Here is a 22,980-nt window from a genome sequence, read left to right as displayed (position 1 = left end):
TTTCTCTTCTGCTTGATTATGTAAGGCTATCCCTGACACCCACTGAATGTGGGTTTGGTCTGCTTAAAGACTCAGCTCACCCAGGCTGTTAAACTCATTTTATACTGAGGTCCCTGGCACCTAATGCATGGGACAGCGGCAGCTCAGAATTCTGGAAAATGGGGCACGCTTGGGAGGGAACATGTTATGAAGGTTGTAATTTGACCTTTGAGTCAACCTCGGAGCAAAACTTAAATATTATTGGAAGCCTCAAGGTAGGTTTCCACCCCCCTCTTGCACCCAGAACTGCAAACCAGTCAGAATCTATTTGAGGTTAAGCTGGCAGATGTGTCTATCCTTAGCGCCTTTGCTCAGAAATAAAATTCATCACTTGAAATAAAGGTAATTTATATTTAATGCCACCCCATCAATCACTCAGTATAATATTCTAGTCCATGTCCTTTTAAGTAGTTGAATCAAAAACAGTTTTCTCCCCCCACCCCCACGCAGTGAGAAAGATTAAATATTGCTAGCCTTCCTAGCCAAGGAGCACTGGAAATGGAAACAACAGCAAAGAAACAACAACAAAAACACTGTGACAACTTCTCAGCCTTTGATTAAACCACACCAAGAGGCATGCTACAAAGGTAACCAGCAGCATTATGTCAATTATCCTAAATCCTGCTTTCCCTTAAGCTCACGGTGACCTGTTTTAGTGTCCTGAAACTTATTATCCTTTGAAAGCTTACTCGCAATAACAAGTGGAATGTAAAGACAACCCCCCCCAAATGACTGACTTTTAGAAAACAAGTTTATTTCTTAACTTTTTATTGACATTGGCAAATTAAAATAGAATAAATTAACAAGTATTTTCTCAAAAAAATGTTTTGTACAAAAATACTGTCAAAATTTCCTAAAAAGCTTTCAACACAGTAGTATCTTTTCATGTACTGAATATAACTATTAGCACAGTGTCAAAAATGTTGAAGACAGAAACAAAATAAAAATCTGTGAAATGTTTGCCACTGACGACATTCCACACCCTATTATTGTCTGTACATATGGGGGAGGGGAGACAGCCAACTTGAAAGTGAACGGTATGACTTTTCCTGATCCAGAACGGTTTGGCCCACATGTTTAATCTTCCAGTTTAGCATATTTGAAAACTTAAGTCTGTACTCGAATGCATAGTTAAAAAAAATGAAGCGAGATGGCAGTTTGTGCAGTAATATCTGCCCTTCAAAGATCATGCAGCCAACAAATGCAATGTTTCCTTTCACTCATGAATCTGAACGCAGCGCAGTCATTTGAAACCATCTACAAAATCCACAAGATTAAGCAGTTTGCCAAGCTTAATATCTAACAGTTGAGCACGGGAGAAAGTGAGGAAATAAAGGAGTAAAAACAAACAACAAAAAAGACCAAGTTAGCTAGATATTTCAACTACATAAGGGAGGTGAATGTCAAGGCTACAAAAAACGAAACAAGAATAGGAAAAAGTGGCAGCAATCTTTTTTTTTTTTAAACCAATTTGTACAAGTTTATAGTTTACTTTGTTTCCAGGTTCTCAACCCTTTCAGGATCTGAAAAGCGAGATACTGCGTCTAAGGGAATGTTTGTTTTTTTGTTTTTTTTTTAATTCACACCGAAGAAGTTGGGGGTGGGGGTGGGGTGGGGAGGGTGATTTCTTTCCGCCTGCGAGGTTAACCGAGTCAACAGCTGACTCTGCTGGGCTGCTGCTTGCACACGAAGTCCGTCATAAAATCAAACTCATTTTGGCCCAGCCAGAGTTCGGGCAGCTCCTTGATGCGGTCCAAACCCATTTCTATCACTAAGGACATAAGCACTTCCTCGTCGATGAAATCAGTGTCTATGACATTGGGCGGCAGCATTGCCGCGGGGACGTGAGCCACCGAGGCGGGCATGGTGCTGCCACCGCCGCTGCCGCCCGCGCTGCTGCCACCCGCGCCGCCCGAGGTGCCGCCGGAGCCGCCGGGGGTGCCGCTGCCACCCGCACCGCCAGGGGTGCTGCTGCCTCCGCTGTGCTTGGGGTTGCAATCTCGGAAGTGCTGGTTTGTCCCGTTCATCTGGTGGCCTGCAGTGGGGTGCAAATCCGGCATGTAGTGGTTGTGGGGGTAGGGGTGATGGTTGAAATACTGGTTGTTGAGCTTCTGCAGCTGCATGCTGGCCGGCAGGGAGCCTCCCTGGCTGGCCACCGGGGGACCCATGAACTGGGAGTTGTTAAACCTGGCGGCCGGGGCCAGAGCGCTCGGGGGGTGCCCCCCGTTCACAGTCCCCGGCCCCATGGCGTGCCTGATGCCGCTCGTGGCATTCATGTTGCCCGCGCCGTAGTGTATGTGCTCGCCCATGAGGGCGTTGAAGGCGTGCTGGGGCTGCTGCTGCTGGTGATGATGCGGGCTCGGGAACTGCCCCATGCCCATGCGGTGGGCAGGGTGGTGGTGCAGCCCGTTGGTGCCGTCGGGGAAGCGCCCGTGGTTCATGGCCATCATATGGTCTGCCATTTCCAGTCCTGAAAGCGAAACGAGCAGACGCTGAGACCCGCGCCACACGTGTCGCCCACCAGAGCGCACCCCACTTCTGTAGCCCCCCGTACCCGCGAGCACGTCTCAAGCTGCAGACCACCACCCCCGAGAGAGCCCACCAGCAGCCCGTGCACCCGAGCTCGCTACCTCGGCGGACCTGCTGCCTGCCGGACCCGCACAGCCTGGCGCTGAGCGACCTGCCCCTTCCCCTAGGATCCGGGAAAGTGTGGCGGGGGGAGGGGGACCGGAGCCCACACCCCCCTGGGTTCCCTGAAGTGGCCTAATAAAGGAAGTGCCCCGGAGCCGGGCCGCGAACTTCAGGCATTCAATCAGCCCTCCTCACCCTGTGGTTGCACATCCTGTTGTTATTCCCCAGCTCCGCCTCACGCTTGTCCCCGGAGCCAGCCCTGCCCTCGGAGGACTAGGCTGGCAGCAGCCCTGGCTAGCTTCGCCCGCCGCGCTCACCTTCCGTCTTTGCGATTTCTGCTCGGAACACCGAAGGCGGGCTCGTCGAGTCCAGGACCGGCTCAGCAGCACATAGAGGGACAGCCGATGGGCTGTGAGGCGCTCGCCGGTGCGAGGTTGGCGCCGAGGTCTTGCAGCAGCCGCTGGAGCAAATTCCGAGCCGTTCCCTTTTCTTTTCCTCCGCTGCCCTAGCCGCTCCGCAAGACCGCCAGGCAGCTGCCAACAATGAGCTGTGTTTCTCCGGGCTTTGGCCACTGTTAATATAAGGATCTCAGGAAGGGCGGAGCGACAGCCTCCCCGGCGGCAAGCGCAAACACACGGATCCCGGAACATCAGCACCCTGGATCGGGTCCTCTGCCGCGTCCGCGAGTCCGCGCTGCACGTGCGCAGCGGCTGCGCGCCCCGGCGCCGCCCAGCAGGTCTCCGGACCGAAGTGGCTTTCTGGCTCCCAAAGGCGAGGTTGTGCCTGCCACCTCAGGGACACGGAGCTAGTCCTCCCGGCCACCCAGTGCACGGAAGCATCTACAGGAGAGGAGCAAGGAGCACTCCCCACCTCCTTCTGGCTAGATCTCCCCACCCCCAGCTCGCTCACCCGGCTTACCTAGTGATCTGCCCTGCCCTCTACAGGAAAAAGGGGTTCGCTCAGCCTCCCTGCCCTGCAGAGTTTTCTTAGGTGCCAAACTCTTCCCAACCTACGAAGAATGGCTATGCTTTCCCGAGTTAGATTTTTAAAGCCCTGGGCCGATCGTGTCCTGTCCTCTGAGCGCGCTTTCCTGAGCCGCGCCTTTGTGTTTGTGTTTGTGGTTTTGTTTTTTTTTATATACAGGCAGCACGTACACCTAACTGAGGTATTTTTCTTAGTGTGGATGCACCCTTTAACTCCCCACCCCTCACCCCCGCTCCGCACCTCCACTCTTTTCAAGGACAGGGGTTGGGGGCGGGGAGCGGCAGCGGCTGCAGGTGGACCGAGCGCGCTCACAGGCCGGGGCGGCTCCACTCCCGGGGTTCTGGAATCCGCTCCGCACTTTACGGCCTGCTCCACGCTCCGGGAGTACGTGTGCTTCTGCTAAGTTTGCGTTTGCAGCTCTTGGTAGCTTTGGCATCCGAGCTGAGGCGTCCCTGCTCTGTAAACAAACTCAGCGATCCTCGTCCCCAGATCCACCTTTTTGCACATACACAGTTACTTGCTTCTGCTGTTGCCCTTGATCCAGGAGGTGGGGGTGTGTGCAAACTTGCACAGCCTCCCTCCGGGCTCTTGCCTGACGGTTTGGGGTTGATTTAGAAGCAAACGGGTTTGTAATTAAGAAATTCGAGGGCTGAGTAAGGCTGCTGCTGCTGCAAAAGGAAAACAGATAGATAGCTTGGTAATCGCTTTGTAAATAAAGTCGTTTTGGAAGTGGGCACGTAGCAGCACGTCCTGTATGGCACAGTGCGCGCACACACGGCTACTAGTCTTCCTTTTCAGTGAAATTGTTCAGTGGAGCAATAGGCGGTGATAATAATAACCTTGCTTGCAGAACGAAGCACAACGAGCCCGATCGCCCATTTGGCTCATTGACTTGCAAATAAAACCCCTAACACTGGTCTGGGCCACTATCCAGTCCTAGCTCTCTTGCTTTGCGAGTTATTTTTCCTACACCAGGATGAGGCTGTTTGGAGCGTGTATCTCTCTCTTTAAGTGGTGAAATCGAGTTTAGCGCTCCGAATAAGGACTTCTGAGTACGGTTGTTTCTTCATAACTCGATGTCCATGGACGACTTCCTGCTGTAAAGAGCCAGTACCCCTCCCCCATCTCGTTTCTTTTTCACCCTTCTAGCTAACAGTCTCTCTCTCTCTCTCTCTCTCTCTCTCTCTCTCTCTCTCTCTCTCTCTCTCTCTCTCTCCTGTATTTCTTGAGAACTGGAAATTCTGATACATTGCCTGCCCCATTCAGTAATTTTTTTTTTTTTGGCATTACTCCTATGTCTTCCCCAAGTTGGTCCCTTTTCAAGCACCCCAAACAACAAAACCTTCTCTCTTCCTGTCTACCCTTTTTCCAGACTGTCAAGCATTTATAACCCTGTATGCAAATGATTTTGAAACCTCAAGAATGTTTACTTTTTGGAGAAGTGAGCAAGAGATACATGGCTTTCAGTTCTAACAATTCTCTCTTTTGTCCAACTCCTAGTTTGGCCTGTATGTCATGAACATGACGCTGAAAAAACCAAGAGGTTTTGACGGAGATCAGAAGGGACGTTTCCTATCAAAAACCTGCATTCCAAAATCTTGGCCAAGCCAAGATAATTTTTTTGAATAGATTATTTACTTCCCTTTCCTATCGTGCAGTCTTGCGACACAAGGAACAGCTTTCGAACGTCTAATCTAAATTCCTCCTGCAGCCATTAAGGGAAGGTATCCCACTAGTGTGCTCCAATGTTTCTGTAGACTATTGGGCAATCTCTGGAAAGGCCACTTGCCCATCATCCACCAGTAAAAGGGAAAATAAATACTTCTGAGTCCAACTGGATGGGATGCAGAATGCGTTGCTCATTTATTCTCCCAATGCATGTTCTCTGGGTTCCAGGAACTTCTTAGTGCCCTAAGATGTAAAGATGGCAACTCATGCTTAGAAGGAGACCTCAGATAACCAAGTTTGGGTACACCCACCATCCCAGAGTGTATAGGAGGGATACCATACCATGTCTCAGAGGCATCAGGAGGCTTCTCAGCGGGCATAGTAAACTAGTTAAAACCAGAGGATGAGTAAACGTTTGGTTGCATGGATCAAAGAGTTCCGGCAAAGAAGAGAGAAGCAAACTGGATAGATGAGTCCTAAGGGCCAAACTCTTTTTGGGTCCAAACTACAGTTGGGTCCTTAGGCCCCGGTGTTTCCAGGCTGAGAATTTGGATTGGGTCCCAGTGCCACAGAGAAGTGGGTGAAAGCTTCAGAGGTAGTATTGTGGAGCGCAGTGTGGAAAAGGAAGACTTGAAACAGGGAGTCCAGGTTGGGGGTGGTTGTGGTTATAGTTATCCACAAATACAGGAAGTCCCCTGAGGTTTCTCCCAGGAACCTGGGGAGGTGTGGCCAGCGAGCACTAGACAGTTGTAGTAGCTTCCTAGGATTGACATAGTAGAACACCATGCTTAAGCAACAAAAAGTTATTGTCTGATTTATATTAGGGAGCCGGAAGTCCAAATTCAAGAGTTGGCAGGATTGGTCCTGTCTGTCTTGTATCGTCTGGCAGGTTGCTGGCAGCACTTGGTAAATCCATCCCTGCCGTTTCTGTTTCTGCCCTTGTCTTTACATAGCATTTCCCAGCGTGTGTCTCTCTGTGCCACCACTTTATAAGGACGTCACTTGTACTGGATCTATCGTAATGACCTCATTTGGTCTTGATGACCTCTGAATATATCCTATACTCAAATCAGATCACATTTTGAGGCACAGGAGGTTAAGACTATACCTAGGTTTTTAGAAAAGCCAATCCCAACCCATAACAACAGTGAAGAACTAAGAGATCTAAGATCCCAGGTCATGAGGAAGAAACTCTCTAGAGTTCTTTTTCCATACACTCCGATGGCCCTTGTCCTCATTTCTGTGGCTCTGCTCAAATTCCACCCAGAGGTCTTGCTCAGCGTCCCATTCAAAACCCTTTTCGTTGATTACTTCACCCTACTCTTTACTTTTCTCCTTGGTGTTTGTTTCCACCTGATACTTGGCACAGTAAATGGACTTAACTGTTAACTGCCTTTTCCCACTAGGAACGGGGCTCCAGGAAAGCAGAGTATGTTTATATGAGTGTATGAGTAAAAGTATGTTTGTTCGCTGTAGATCTGAATCAAGTCTAACTAGATGTTCGACAATGAATGAATCTGTGAATCAATGAATCGGTGAATAAAGATTGATACACCTTGGAATAACTATCAAGGGAACCAAAATGAAAAGTGAGGGAAGAGTCTTCCAGAGGTTGCTTTTAAGCGAGAAGTAGAAAAATCCAGCAGAGGGCTGGGAGTGGGTGTAGCCTAATTGGTAGAGTGCATGCATAACAGAGACCTTGAGTTCCATCTCTAATACCTTGCAAACTGCATGGGGCATGTGACTAATCGTTACACTTGGGGTGTATTAAGAGTTCAAGGTCATCCTTGGTTACATAGAAAGTTTTGAGTCCAGACTGAGCTATGTGAGACCCTATCTGAACAACAACAGCAATGAGAACAACAGCTCTCCAGTGGAAAAAAACAGCTGCTCACCACAGTGCGAACCTTGGCCTATCTTTCACTTAAGCAAGAATGTCATCTGTTGAAGGCAGATAGCTCACCAAGGGCTCATTCGCAGCTTAGAAACAGAAGTGCAATCAGGTCTACTGGTGTGGGTTTTTGACTGACACAGAGCTTTTAAGTGTGAGCTTCCAGTTTAGCTAAAATCTAAGCTTAAAACAGACAAACAAACAAACAAACAAACAAAAGACTAATAATGTAAAAAAACCTCATTCTTGCATGTGTGGTGTGGGTAGTAGGGGAATCTAAGACAATGTTTTATGCTTTACCTAGATAACCTCTCTTAATCCTTAGAAAGTAAGGATATATGGGGTTTTTAAATGAGGACTTTGAGATTCAGAGGTTTAAGAAACTGAAAACAAAACAACAACAAAATGGTGGTGCTTGCTGTCGCTGATCCAGTAAGGATAGAGGGTGCTTGGTGAGCCCTAAAGTGCTATCCAATGCCGTGGATACAGCCAATAATAAGGCTAATATTATATCAGATGACTAGCACGGCCTTCATAAATCAGACCAGGAAGGTTATCAAAGGAAATGTATTTTCTCACAGTTGTGTAGGCTGTAAGCCCAAGGTCAAACTGTTAGTAGATAGTGTTCTGAGGCATCTATTCAGGGTTTGCAGTTGGTCATCCTGCTTGTGTCCTCTTGTCTTGAATCAAATGACACGTGTTCTCGCCTACATATGCACATTGTTGTTGCTGCTGTTGTTTTTAATAAAGACTTTAGCCAGATTAGATAGGAATAGCTCAGATGGTTTCCTTTCAATGTCACTGCCCCTTTAAAGGTCTTATCTACCAACAGTAACATCCTGAAGCATTGAAAAATGGGGCTAGCCCTTCATCACAGGAATTTTGAGGGGACACTGTTCAGCCTATTTTTTTTTTTTTTTGTGCAAATTCATTTTAGTTAACTGACATTTTATCAGTTTGCAGCCTTAACAGCAAACTAGGAGCACTCACCTTGGTTTTGAAGTTTCGTGAGGTCTGTTGAAAGCTTGAAAAGAAAAATAAAATCAGTGGGTGAATCATGTAGGAAATGCTCTATCAAAACAAGATTATATCCAGTAAGAAAAACCAGAGAAGCTCCGCAAGGACAATTACAGATTATGTGGGTATTAGATGGGAGATTATTGAATAGATGTAGCAAGTTCAGCCAAAAGAGAAAAATGTGGATCACCCGGAGCTATTGGTTGGTTGAATCAGATGCACAAAGAAGATATTATTTAAAAAGGGAACAACTTGAAATATGTTAAGGGTAGGGCTATCATATGACAGAGCTGGAAATAATCCTTTTGCTGAATTTGGCTCTTTTTAAGTTGATTAAAACTATTCCATTTTAATAAAGAGTTACAGAAACCAAAGAAGACTTGTTTATTTTTCTTTCTTAAAAATAAATATATTACCGGACAGTGGTGGTGGCACATGCCTTTAATCCCAGCACTTGGGAGGCAGAAGCAGGTGGATTTCTGAGTTCGAGGCCAGCCTGGTCTACAGAGTGAGTTCCAGGACAGCCAGGGCTACACAGAGAAACCTTGTCTTGGAAAAAAAAAAAAAAAAAAAAGAAAGAAAGAAAGAAAAAAGAAAGGAATGAATGAATAAATAAATAAATAAATAAATAAATAAATAAATAAATAAGTATATTTTAAGGAGATGAGAAATGGAACCTGGAAGAACTATTTAATCTGGAGGGAAAAAGGCTGTCAGGTGACTTGATACATATGTTTCTGGTGTGCACATAGGGAGAGGAACATGCTGGATCCTTTCCAGATGCTTTCTTTTTCCACTGAGAGAGGGAGGGGAAACACAGAGACCGAGAGACAGAGAAAAGAAAAAAAGAAGTTGATTAGAGAAGAGAGCTCAGTCAGGGTTTCCCATCCTGGACCCCTTAGATGCAGAATATCTACAGCTTTGCTTTTATGTGCCTATTGTATTGTTTTATTTTGTTTCAAAACATTGCCCTGATGTTAAATAGTTATGAAATAGAATGTTTTGGATAACTCCTAAAAAAGAAACCATGAAGTACCTGTAGATAGAGCTTCAAAAAGAAACATTTACCCCAATTCTTTCATTTCCTAGATGAGAAATTGAAGGTTGTGAGAGGTTACGTGAGTTCTTCATGACTCCCTAAACACCAGGATTTCCAAAAACAGTGCTCACAGTCAGAGGAGCATACTCAAATAGACATGAGCAAAACAGATATAACGTGCTGACTGGCTGGACCAGCCTACATTCTGATAATTAACTGAACTGGATGGCACATTAACAGTATCTGTAGGAATTTCTACTTTTATGCAAAAGTATGAAGTCAACTCATTTAAAATTATTTTCCAGTTCAAGCAGGGAGTGTTAGAGTTTCCGCTTGTGTGTCCTGAGAGGCAGTTGCAGACATCTAAGTGGTTGGCTTACCTGTTACTCACTGGTACATACTCTTGCTGGACGGCTGGTCTTACAGCTTACAGTTGGCGGTTTTTGTTTTGTTTTGTTTTGTTTGGGGTTTTCGAAACAGAGTGTCGAAACTCTGTAGCCAAGACTGGTCTCAAAAATCTTCCTGCCTCTGTCTCCTGAGCACTGGACAGACTTGTGTAACTATGCCATCACATCTGGCCTTAAATGCTTTAATTTCTTTGTCCTGTCTGTCCGTCTGTCTGTCCCGAGTAAAATAAATCACTGAGAAATGTGGCCACCACAATTATTTTTCGAAATACTTATGATAATGCTCACCACATCCAGAAGGTGCGTTTGCCAAAGCAATTTTTTAAAGCAGTTTTTAAAGATTTGTTTATTATGTATACAGCATTCTGCCTGCATGTATCCCTGCAGGCCAGAAGAGGGCATCGGATCCTATTACAGGGGGTTGTGAACCACCATGTGGGTACTGAGAATTGAACTCAGGACCTCTGGAAGAGCAGGTAGTGCTCTTAACCTCTGAGCCATCTCTCCAGACCTGAGTCATTTTATACTGTAGAAACACACAGTTCTTGAAGCAAAATTTCAGTGCTAAGAATTATAATGACCTACCTAACTTAGTCTTCAGTTTATTAAGAACAATCTAACTGCTATATGGAATAATTGCTAAGGTGGGTTTCTGATTTATAGCCTGAAACTATTCTTTTGATCTGGGTATTAAAAACAAAGTGCACATGTTGATTTTTAAGAAAATCTCAATTAATTTTTGTGAAAATAGTTTATTTTCCAAGCTAATTTTGAAGTATGAAGCTGAGAACCTCCCCCCCCCCCCAGGAAATGGAAACATTTTGTCAATTTCTGATCTGGTAATATGTAGTTATATCTAATATATTTAGAATGTATTTAATTCAAAATCCAAAAAGGTATATTCTCAATTTTGAACTTTTTAATAAATTATGCAAAAATGAGTAAAAGCAAGCTTCACAAACAAATTTCAGCTACATACACATAAACATAAAACATATTTGATATGAACTCTCATATTTTTATGCATCGTGAAAAATTTTTTTAAATGACCTGGAAATGCCTACATGCTTCAGAGATTCTGATGAAGATGATTCACATGACAGAGATGTTACCAAAAAAAAAAATGTTAAGTTGAAGCCAGTGATTCTTAATAATAATATAGAAAACCCAAAAGAAAGAACTCCTCCAGAGTCTTGAAGAGTCAGTAACTGATTTGTATTAGGTTGATGTAGATGAAAATAGAAAATGACAGTGACATCCTTACATTCACCGCTCTTGTGTAACTACGTTATCAGGACACATTTTACGTGCTAACTAGAAATGGAATTGGAAAACCAGTAACGTCTGAAGTGAGCAGCATTCCCACAGCAAGCTTTGCGGGGATTCACTAGCAACTGCTGCCTCAAACACTTCCTCCATTGAGCTCAGCGTAGGATGCAATGCAATTCTTTTATTTGGTCCACTCTAAAACCTGGAATTAAGGGGTAAACTGAGTAACATCAGTAAAGTGCTCATGTGAGTTCCATGCCCAGGGCTCATGTCACAAATCTGGGCATAGTGATGCCCACGCACTTGTGATCCCAGTCCTGGGGAGGTGACGGGGGCCGGGGGGAGGCTCCTCAGGACACACTGACCAACCCGTGTGGCCTAACTGAGAAGTTCCAGACCAATCAGAGACTCTGTCTCTAAAGAAGTGGAAGCCACAAATGAGGTTACCCTCTGGTCTCCACATGTACCCACACACTTATGCATGCCTACCCATTACCCACTGAGCCAACCTATCTGTCCCAAGTTACCCAAATCACCCAAAGATTGCTTCTTTTTTCACTCCCACCGCATCCTGCACAGTGTTTCACTATTTATTTCTGGCTCTCTTGGAACTCACTCTTGACCAGGCTGGCCTCAGACTCACAGAGATCCACCTGCCTCAGCAGGGATTAAAGGTGGATGCCACTAAATCTGGCTTAAATTAAAGATTTCTTGAAGTGGAAAAGAGAACTCCTAAAAAAATTAGGACTGTGAAGGTGACACGAAGGTCAATAAAATATATAGTAGTTTGGGTGATATTCACTATAAATGCTGTAGATCTTGTGATTATTATTATGAATAATTTGAATTAATGGGTGAGCTAGAAAAAGGATAGGAAAGCTAATTCACTGGGAAGTTTTACATTACAAAATTCCTTTTCAAAATGCAGGTGTTCCCCCTACCTCTCTCTCAAACAAACAGGTGATCTGTGAATTCTTTTTTTTTTTTTTTTTGTCATTTCTGTTATTTCTTTTTTAATTCTGAATACTAGTTTGGCAGAGTTCTTACATGACTTGGGAAATAATTATATAAGAATATGTACATTAGTATATAAGTTTCTTTTGAGTTTAGATCGTAGTATCTGAAATGCTTGCAGGTGTAACCTCTCTATGTATTTTAAACACTCTTCTTTACACCCTCTGTTTCTAGTGAGGAGGGAAGGAACTCGTAGGTTAAATTGATGGAGCTTCTAGAACCAGTGTGTGATGACGGCCCTGGGGAAGGACCCACAGAACTTGAAATAATGTTATCATCTGTGAGTGAGAGAAAGGGCCATAAACATTTACAAGAGAAGATCAGAGAATTTAGCAGGAAAATTCCAACTTCCTGGCCTATCCTGGACCAATGCTGCAAAAACAAAAGCCCCTCTATAAATCAATCAAGTGTTTTTCATCCCCCGTCTCCCGTTTGACTGATCTGAAAGCCTGTGGGGCTCAGGCTAGATGGGCCAGCTGAGCTGAAGACCAACTTTGGTTTCTAGTGGCTTGTTACTGAAAGGCATAGGAAGAACGTTTCGATGGTTTGGCCTCCCTCCATCCCTGGTACTGTTGATGTGCTCTGAAATTCTGAGTTAGTACAGTCGTGATTCTGGAATTACTACAATTCACTGACACTTCTTATGCTTTGTCATTCTGTGAAGCTATGCATCAATTTCCCCAGCAGCAGATCAGGTCAGGTTCTCATCATTGCTTGACCCTGCCATGTATGTAGTCACGGGTCATTTAACCGTGGGGACATGTTTTGAGAAATGCATCATTAAGAGATCTCATCATTGTGCAAACTTCGTAGAGAGCACTTAAGTAAACTAAGAGCTAAGTTTTACTTCATCATGCAATCTCTGGGGACCACTGTCTTATGCTTGTTCCATTGTTGACGGAAGGAAGCATCACTGTACAAGGCGTGACTGGAATGTCTTGTGTTCCCCTCACAGAGCCCCTCTTAGAATATATACTTAATATATATTGTTACTCCTTGGTCATTGTCCCCACAGCATCAGGGACCAGGTTTCTATCTTATCCTGAGGGATCCATCATCCTATTCCAATATGAAGTACCTGTCTGAGTACAAGAACCATGAAGCTGAAAACTCAAATTTTTTATAATGTTCTGTTGAAGATATTGACATACTTTTACTTTTATCAAATATTTTCACCAATCTTTTTTGGCTTGCCACTCTGTGGACCCTCCCCGTTTTCTCCATAAGAAATAATCCATGCTGACTAGTTCAGGAAGAACATTTTAGAAGCTATTATATTTTCAATTTTTTCAGTCTTTCTTTCCTTTACAATCATCTCAGGATTCCAGATTCTGCTGTCAGTTAAAATTGTCTTTGAGGCATTGTTCCCTGTAATAATTTATTATTGTTGTGGTTGTGTTAGAATTGCAGCTTGTCCGGATAGATCACACCAGACCAGTACAGCTCCACGGGAGAGGTTTACTGTGGCAGAAAAGGGTAAAAGGGGGCGACAGATACGAAGAGGGAAAGAGAGCCAAGTTCAGGAGAGAGCTGTCTTTTATTTGGGCTGTGCCTTAATTACGTACAGGTAAAGGTGGGCCAGGTAGATGCTGGGAATGTATGGCAATTGCCATGGCAACAGATGCACAGATCCCTGTCACCTATGGGTGACGTCATCACTGGATTAGGAAGCTTGCTTCTGATGTCAACTATTATTATTATTATTATTATTATTATTATTATTATTATTATTAGTGGTGGTGGTGGTGGTGGCGGTGGCGGCTTTGTGGCTCCTTCAGAATACATCATGAGGAGGAAGAGAATAAAATGTAAGAATGGGATCTATGACCAGAGGTTGGCATTGCTCATCCCACCCCCACCCCCACAATTGAAGATGACACGTAGCAGACACACGCAGACCCTGCAGACACGTGACACAACATTCCCTTAATCTCAGGTATTCACTTTTCCCCAATTCCTGGGTGTTGTGGTGGGATCGCAGCTGTCTACGACTTGTTAATATCCAAAGTGTTAGGGTGCCTATGAACAGTCTTGTCTTCTTGGCTTTTGCTGCTTGCAAGGTAGAGCATGCAAAGGAAGTAAACAAACAGAGACTTGAAGGGAAGGGTGCAGAGTTCAGGAGACTCCATGAAGTCAGATGTCTGAGCTCTTAGGTGATTAGATAAAGGGACAACGTTGAAACCCACACACTCTCCTCACTGCACAGTTTTCCTGTGTGCTACTCACTCCACAGCCCTGACTGCCAGCAGAAGGCCTTACTTAGTCCGGAGGCTGTAACTTAGTTTTCTGTCCTACTCCATGAATTCATAGCATGGACTATGTGAGTCCTGAAACCTGGCACAAGGACAATAATTCAGGAAAACCATCTCAGGAAATGAATATAGGGTCAGTAACAGATTAGAAACCATCTTAATCTCTTGAAATACCGGCTTACAATTAAGCAGAGGCAATTGCTATGATATATATTCATATATCAACAAAATGGGTCCATTCACTTTACAAATATCCCCAGAAAGTGTTTGTCCCCTTATCTTTGAAGAAAGGGGTTTCCGCAGTTACTGATCACGGGTGGCATTACAGGAGTTCAAATCTGTGGCGCTCTGCTGGTCTTTGAACATAAGCCCTGGTGGTCATCAGTCGGACCTGCCTTTGCTGTCAGAAGTCGATGGAGCTATGATTCCCTGACTGTGGGGAAGGATATGGGCACTGTGAGCCAGAAAGCTTTCCATTTTCTTTGAAGTCATCAAGTTACAGTGCCATGAAAATTCTGTGGGGTGTTTTTATCTAGGAGTAGGCACACAAAATGAGACCACCCCACCACACACACACACACACACACACACACACACACACACACACACAACTTTACAAGCAAGTGCAGAGTATTCTCCACTGGGGCTTCGTAAACACTGACGATGATGGAGGTCGGTGTATGTGCATGTATCTATTTATTTTTATTTTGGTTTTTTTTTTTTAAGACATTCTCACTCAATAGCCCTGGCTGATCAGGAACTCAATATGTAGCCAAGGATAGCCTCAAGCTTGGGGCCATCCTTCTGTCTCAGCCTCCTGAGTTTTAACATTATAGATACTAAACCTAGAGACTACTTTTTATTCTGTTTTGAAATACAGTTTCTCTAGATAGCTCATCTTGACCTTGAACTCTCTGGACAGTCCAGCCTGGCTTTAAACTCATGGCTCTCTTGCTTCAGCTTCCCAAGTGCTGGACTTCCAGGTATGTGCTTCCTGTAGTGTATATGTATGATGGTCCCTGAATAATTGTAAGAATTGTATAATCACGGGATACTACTGATGGAAAGTCTGGTAAACATTATCCAATCCAACCCAGTTCTATTAGGAGTTATAGAAATTCTCACTAAGGGAGGCAAAGTGACTTGCCCAAGGTCATAGAGGGAAAGGATTACAGAGCTAAGCCCGAGGGAGTTGCAGAAGATTATATGAACTGTCTGCAGAGTTCATGCCCCATTGTTTGTGTCCCATTGATGAGCCCGAAGGATCATCTGTGCACCAGCGACCACAAGACAAACCTACATGGAGCCAAAACCATTGCTCATAGTACCAACCAAAGACAGCTGTCAGCAGCCCTGTTAGGGGAATGGCCAGTACAGATTTTACCCATTTGGACCTTCTGGAAAACCAGCTCTGTATCAGAACTTGAACAGGGCTTATGTATAGGCAAACCTAATAATTGATAGTGTTCAGAGAGATTAAGGGTCAAGCCTTCTTCATTACCAAAACCACAGAACGTTCACAGTCAAGTTCTTAATGTGTTGCTTTCCTTATGATGGGCAGAAGTTCTGGGAGGTAAAACGCTTCAATGGGAGTCATTCAGAGTCCACTGACCAAGTAGCCAGACATCTTTCTATCTTAATTGTGTCCCTATATCAGTGTCATAAGTGACCACTTGACCACCTTTCTTTCCCAAATCCCATGGTTAGGAGAAGGTTCTTTAACTTTCCAGAATGGGAAGGCAATGTATGGAATCAATGGAATGTTGGAGTGTCAATAGACACAGGAGCCACCCACTTAAGGCCAGAGCTGTAGGAGGACCGTATGTTTGTAAGAATGGCTGTCCAGGAAAATAACACAGACTATGTACACAGTAGTGGCTGGGATAATGAAGAATACCCTATCTAATTAGTGCAACCAAGTTTATCTTGGGGTGGGGGGAGTAGGGAGTAATGGGTGGGGTAGTACCATGGAAAGCTGGGAGGCCAGCCAATGACATTAAAGTATGACATCACTTTCCAAAAGCCACACGATAATTAATAATGAATGACTAGAATCTTAACTTTTGAGAACTGGAGTGCAGTAAATTGCCTGAAGAGGTGTCAGCTTAAAGTCAATACAGGGGCTTGACAAAATGGAATCTGAAGAGCAAGAATTTGGTAAAATTTCTCTGTGCTAGCCACAAACAACAAAAGTTTGGGCCCCTATAGAAGTGTCTTCATGTTGGGAGGGAAGTCATTGCTCTGTGTCTTAATAATGACCTTTGGTCAACTGTTCCCATTGTCTCAGCTTTATTTCTGTTTCTGGGATAAACTCTCATCACAAGAAGCAAGGAGAAAAGGGGTTTATTTTGTTTTTACAATCTCAGATTAAAATCCATCCCTGAAGGGAAATCAACTCAGTAGGGCCTTGAAGCAGCTGGTCCATATCCAGGGAGAAGTAACTGCATAAATGGTCATTTGCTTGCTTGTGCTCTCTTCAATTTCTCTACTCTTACATAGTTTTAGCCCCAACTCTGCTTAGGGAATTATGCCACCCAAACTAGGCTGGGTCTCCCTATATCAATTAACTTAATTAAGACAATCCCCCACAGGAATGCCCATAGGCCAATCCAGTGTAGATAATTCTTCACTGAGATTGTTTGTCCAGGTGATTCTGAATTGAGTCAAGTTGACAATTAAAGCTGTTGGTCACACCTGTGATCATTCTTTTCCTGGCTCTGATTCCTTCTCCAAACAGGCCATTTCTGATCAATAATTTAACTTCAGTGAGCTGGGAAGCAGTGATAAATGCCAGTGAACATTCTACTTGGTGGCCACAAGTAGTTCAGTCTATAAAAACCATGTCCCTTTCTCATTAAAAATGAAACTACATCTTGAGATGAATGAATATTTTACATTTGTTTTTGCTAGGGCATGCCGGCTCTGTAAAGTCTACTATGCATTAGAACGTTTGGGCTTTGATGCCAGTAGGTGGGAATCATATTCTATAACATGGCAACCCTACTGAAGTGTTGTGAGATGATCAGTAGGCCTCTCTGCAGGACAGGCTATTGGTTATTGAGGCCATGGCATCCCCTTTGGATACCATTACTGTCAGTTTACAGCAAGCCAGGTAGACTTCCTCTGAAATAGCTGACACCTTCTTCATTGTGCCATTGAGATGTCTCAGGTAAGTTCGACAAAGTAGAAGGATATTCCTGCTAGTGGCTTTCAAAACTGAGAAGGGAGCCCACGGGCTCTTTGTGTCAAGAATGCTGAGTAGTTTTTTAATTAATTAATTAATTAATTAATTAATTTTATGTATATGAGTACACTGTCGCTGTCTTCAGACACACCAGAAGAGGGCATTGGATCCCATTACAGATGGTTCTGAGCCACTATGTGGTTGCTGGGAATTAAAATCAGGACCTCTGGAAGAGCAGTCTGTGCTCTCAACTGCTGAGCTACCTCTCCAGCTATGAGTAGTTTGGTTTTTTTTTACTTCATTTTCTTTAATTGATTTGTTAAAAATAGGAACCTTCAGTTGACTGGGAGTCAGAATTGGAAATCATGTATTATCTTATACATTTAAGACATTTAAATTTTAATTTAGTGAATTAAGTGGTTGTTGTCCTCTTTGCACATGTTTTGCTTAATAGCTTACGTGTAGAAAACTCAGTGTGCCCTTGAGGGAAGGAGAGGCAAGAAAGGAGACAGCACATCCCAGTCACATACATAGTTCTCTGGAATTCACCCCACCTGAGGCTAAGAGAGGTAGTCGGTGAGCAAGCAAACAGACCAGCTACATTTTTTCCCGATAAATCTGCCTGACAGGGAAGTCAGAAGGCTTCCTGTGACTATTTAACATTTTTAAAAGGCAGTGGGGGTGAAATATGCCTCCAGACCCCATGTACAATTCCTTAGAACAAGAGTTGTTTTGCTGGTTTCCAAAACCCAGAGAAAGTGTTCTCAGTGTCTTCAGACTTCTGCATCCTTTTTATCGTTTCAAGGACAGGCCTCGGTAGTCAGCCTCACTCAGACAGAAAAGAGGAATACATTCCTCCCCTCCCTCCTCTTTCCAACTTTGAAAAGAACAACTTTCAGAAGATGTAGTAAGACATAAAATGGGGGAGACGAGCCTCACACCTCCGCGGACAATGCGTTTGGTGAATCCAGGAGCAATGCAAATTTCTCTTAGCTTCCTGGTGGAGGAAGAGAGGGGGACAATGCTAGAGAAGAGTTCAACATTAAAAAAAAAATCTAAGATTTTATGTGAGTGTGTGCATGTGCGTGTGATAGCTATCATTAGCAAAGGGGTGATTTTTTTGGTTGTTTGTTCAACTTACCACAATAGCTTTTGACATAAATTTTCCAAAGAAAATCTTTCCTTAAAGGTCTCTAATTACTTCTTCTATACCATTGCTCAATTAGTCTTTTTCTCTGTGTTAACATTTTTTAAAAGATATTCTTTTTTGTCCCATAATTTGGATGGAAAACTATGGTGAAATGCCTCCACACTGGCTTCCTAGGCCATGAATAACAGTGTAGTTTCCTGTGCACATATGAAGTATGTGCAGGCTTCTACCATAGGGAGAGGACTACCACTGTGTTTTACCCTTCAAAACCCTAGTTTTGCTGAATGTAGTTCAGGAAGGAAACCCAAAAAAGCTCAGGGTGTGGAGTCAGGAGGATTGCATGAGTTTGAGGCCAACCTGGGTGACTTAGAAAATTCCAGGCCAGCCTGGGTCAGTGTTTGATACACTTTGTCAAGAAAGCACCCTCACTCACGTGTGCACAGTGCATGCAGGCAGGCACGCACACAGTGGTGTTGCTGTCTGTTTGGGAAACGGCAATCGAGGGAGCCCGCAGGGTGTTAGCAACGGAATCTATCACTCACATTTAACTTCGCAGATAAACCCATTCTCCTCACTAAAGCTCACAGTTAGATTTGTAGACAGAGGCCCTTGGGAGTGGTTTTCTCTCTGTTTGTTCCTGGTTGCAGCGTCAGGACTTCCTTCTGAGTATTTAGCTTTGGATCTGGGTAAGCCATGCCTTCCCAGCCTACAGAGAGCAGATCCTCTTGTCCCCTGGTCTCTAATACAGAAAGTCCCCGTTCAGTTGGGCTTCTGCATACAACTTCTCTGAGGACCACTGTTTCCATACGTGCTACTTATCTCCAGTGTTATTCAGGTCCACACCTTTCTTCTTGGCATGTAAACTCTATTAAAGCTTCCAAGAAGACAGAGGAGATGCTATTGGGTTGTCATGACACAAATGCATTTTCCAAGTGACTCCTAAGACATTTTGTATAATAGTGATGGTGGTGCTGGATACAGGGGAGTGAAATCTTGTCCCATTGTAGAGGTCCATTAAAGGGAAACAAAATTGTCTCAGGCTCTGTAAATTTGACATTTTGAACATTTTCTTCCAGGGTTTTTCAAAAGGACTTTACAAGGACTCCAGAGGGACTTGGAGCTTGGGTGGAGATGGCTCTCTCTCTCTCTCTCTCTCTCTCTCTCTCTCTCTCTCTCTCTCTCACACACACACACACACACACACACACACACACACACACACAGACACAGACACAGACACACACACACACAGCTTTACTCACAAGGCCATGTACCTGGAACTTGTATTTAATGGCAGTTGCCTTGACCATTGCTTCTAACTCCCTGGGTTGCAGGCAGCTGCCTTTGTAAGTGCCAGAAGGATGCATTCAACACCAAGTTACCACATCTGGGTGGTCCTTGTTATGGAGGAAAAGCCTCATCTGTTCGTAGGCTTCAGAGAAACCATTTGGGCACAACATCCAATTTTAAAATACTCTGACACAGGTTGGATAGAGGGCTCAGAGATTATGAGCACTGACTGCTTTTCCAGAGGTCCTGAGTTCAATTCCCAGCAACCACATGGTGGCTCACAACCATCTGCAATGGAATCCAATGCTCTCTTCTGGTGTGTCTGAAGAGAGCAACAGTGTACTCACATAAAATAAATAAATCTTTTTCTTTTTAAAAAAGGAAAGTGGTGAAAAAATAATAAAATAAAATAAAATACTCTGACACTTTGCTTAGGGTTCTAATGTTGTTTGCTGAATAACCCCGCCCACCCTTGCTAAGTTGTTGGGCTTTCTCTTTTTTTAGGTCTCCATTGTAATTAGTTTATTGCTATGGGCCATCCTTTTGGAGAAAGGGGTGACCGCTGATAGTTACATTCCTGACAGAACTCAATTTCTTTTGCTCCTCCCCCCAACCCCGCCCCCAGATGGCCTCCCAGGGCCCCTCCCCCCAACCCCAGCCACAGGATCCCACTTTTCTGGCTTACAGCTCTCAAGACTCCCAACCTCCCTTGCCAGCTTTGGGTTAGTTTCTCCGGAGCCCAGAAGCCCGGAGAATTTAGTTTGCAATAGGTACTTTTCAACAAGGCCAGCTGTTGGGGGGTGGGGTAAAGATCAAAACTGAGGATTCATTTTGAAAGTGCTCCTGCCTGGCTGAAGAAGGAGTCTTCCTCCAGCCAGTCTCTAATGGGACCCTGGGAGAAGGAAAGTATTTCCCAAGCTGCATGGGCACATCAAACGAGACTTCCTGCAGGTTGCTTCTGAGCCACTTCTGCATCTCAAAGAGCCTTTATTTATCCCATTAGTTAAGTAACTACAGTGAAACCACAGAGGCTTCTCACAGGTGTCGAACTCTTCAAAAAGGACTTTCTCTACATACCCTTGTTCCCACATTGGTTGCTATGCTGATTTTAAAGATGCTTTGTTGCTCTAAGGAGAAAAACAAACACCCCAGGGAGAGAGAAGTTTTCACAGACCTGGTGGGAGGCTTTGAAACTAATATTTTTCTTCCCTTGATAGAGCCAACTATTATCACGGAGTGTCACTAAATTGTTACTCGCTGTCCTTGTTCATTTGTTTTTAAGGTTATGGTGGTGGTTTTTGTTGTTTTGTGTTGTTTTGTCAGAAGAATGTGTTCTTCTGCTAGGCTGACCTTCACTTTGTAGCCACTTTCCTGTTTCAGCTTTGTGAGTTCTGGGATTACATTACAGCCAGATGTTTAGTGCCACCATGACAGATTCCCAGTTGACCTCTCATCTCTGGCTTCCCAGTTCCCAATCCATACTTGATACCAGACCCTAGTAACCCTTCTAGCCTAAAATCACAGTGTTCTTTTTCCTGTTCTTTGGCTTAAAGTTCTTCAAAGGTGCACAGAAGACAATACAAAGCATCACAGAGAAACCCGTGATGTGCTGGCCCCAGGCTTTCTGTCTGTTCTTAGTGCCCCATGATGAGCATGTTCTCTGACAGCAGTGAATGACCAATGTGAGCTCAGGCAACACCTTGAAGGCTGAGTGCTTCAGGGTGTGCGTTTATTCTCATGGTAACGCCAAGGGCTGGATACTTTTGCCAATCTCACTTTTTGGGTGATTATTAGATGCTTAGACAACTTAGGTAAGCAGTTCCCAAGTGGTGGGAGCTGGAGTCCCTCCCAAGCTTGGCATCATAGCCGGTTTCTACCCCCCACACCCCAACTGCTTCTCCTGCTGAATGTTGGTTGATTGTGAGCATCCTCTCTCTCTCTCTCTCTCTCTCTCTCTCTCTCTCTCTCTCTCAACTTGAACCCTTTCACGTGTTACCTCCAAAGTCTTGTCCCATTTGTTAAACTCACTACTTCACTGCCCTAAGTCTCATTTGACTATTCATTTGATGTCTTCTGCAGGTTCCTAAGAAGAGTCAGGCAACTGTTAGCTACTGAGAGCCATTGTGTGTGATCAAACCTCTATTAGAGTACACTGACTGGGCTTTTCTTACGCATCTATCTGGCTAGGATGTAAGTTTCTGTGGACAAAGTAATATATTTTTTCTGTCCCAATATGTACTTTAGTGCCTACTATATAACTAGTTGGTGCTCAACAAGAATTATCAAGTGGAATAAATGCATAAAAATGAGGGAAATGTGATGTTTTTCTCTAATTCAGTCTTGTGTATTCTCTAATGGGAAAATTCCCTGTGTAAAAATCCCACCTTCCTTAGGGTCATTGAAGACAGTAATGGACTCCTTGAGCTATTTTCAATATTTCCAAAAGGCTAGCAGAAACCAATACTTTTTTCTTGAGATGAGTCCCTATGGGCTAAATAAAATGTCAAGTTTCTTTGCTTCTGGCTCAAATTATATCAGCATGGTGCAGCAACAAAGATCCTTTCTTAATGGTCAGAGACTCTGAATGGCAGGAAGGACTGTGGGTGATGGGCAGAGCAGTAAGGAAAAAAATGATCTATTACTTAAATGCTGCTTTTTTGAGGAAGTTTCTTGAAGGTCCAAATCATGGGGAAACATCTCTTAATTAAGACGAATACTCATGGTATAAATATGGGGAGTTTCTGCCTTAATTAGCTAACTAACAGATTTCTCATATGAATGAGATATATGATATATGTATGATACCTACCATATATATTATATGTGTCAGTTTTATTAGCCCTAAGCCTTCTTGTCTCACAATCCCCTTTTCATAGAGCAGAGATTACATTAATATTGAGCAAATACTGCCTTTCTACTAAACATTGGAAATGCTTCTTATTGGCATTTGGCTATCATCAGTGACCCTGTTCTCTGTCATCTATTGGCCATCAGATATAGTATCTGGGATGGAGTCAAATTTATATTCTCCTCACTGTTACTTTCTTTCAAAAGAGAAAATAACAGACAAAAAAGCAAAGGAGACACACGACTTTTCCTCTCCCCTCTGTATGGCTTCTGGCCAGCATGTTTTGATAATGAAAAT

General features: G+C 43.9%; 1 protein-coding gene across 1 annotated transcript; it reads right to left on the bottom strand.

The window, feature by feature from the left end:
* Positions 1-772: 772 nt before the first annotated feature.
* Cited2 (Cbp/p300-interacting transactivator, with Glu/Asp-rich carboxy-terminal domain, 2) lies at positions 773-3,219 on the bottom strand. Its single transcript, NM_010828.3, has 2 exons — positions 2,988-3,219; positions 773-2,509 (listed from the first exon to the last, which is right to left on the bottom strand). The coding sequence occupies exon 2, from the start codon at positions 2,499-2,501 to the stop codon at positions 1,692-1,694; it is 810 nt and encodes a 269-aa protein (NP_034958.2). The 5' UTR covers positions 2,502-2,509; positions 2,988-3,219; the 3' UTR covers positions 773-1,691.
* Positions 3,220-22,980: the final 19,761 nt, after the last annotated feature.

The sequence above is a fragment of the Mus musculus genome, chromosome 10 (assembly GCF_000001635.26).
Source record: "Mus musculus strain C57BL/6J chromosome 10, GRCm38.p6 C57BL/6J".
Taxonomy (NCBI): Eukaryota; Metazoa; Chordata; class Mammalia; order Rodentia; family Muridae; genus Mus; species Mus musculus.
Note: the sequence above shows the minus strand (reverse complement) of the source record. Positions and strands in the feature narration are given on the sequence as shown.

Excerpts from the sequence above, each read along its gene's own strand:
- Cited2 (NM_010828.3), bottom strand. The coding sequence starts at position 2,501 with ATGGCAGACCATATGATGGCCATGAACCACGGGCGCTTCCCCGACGGC.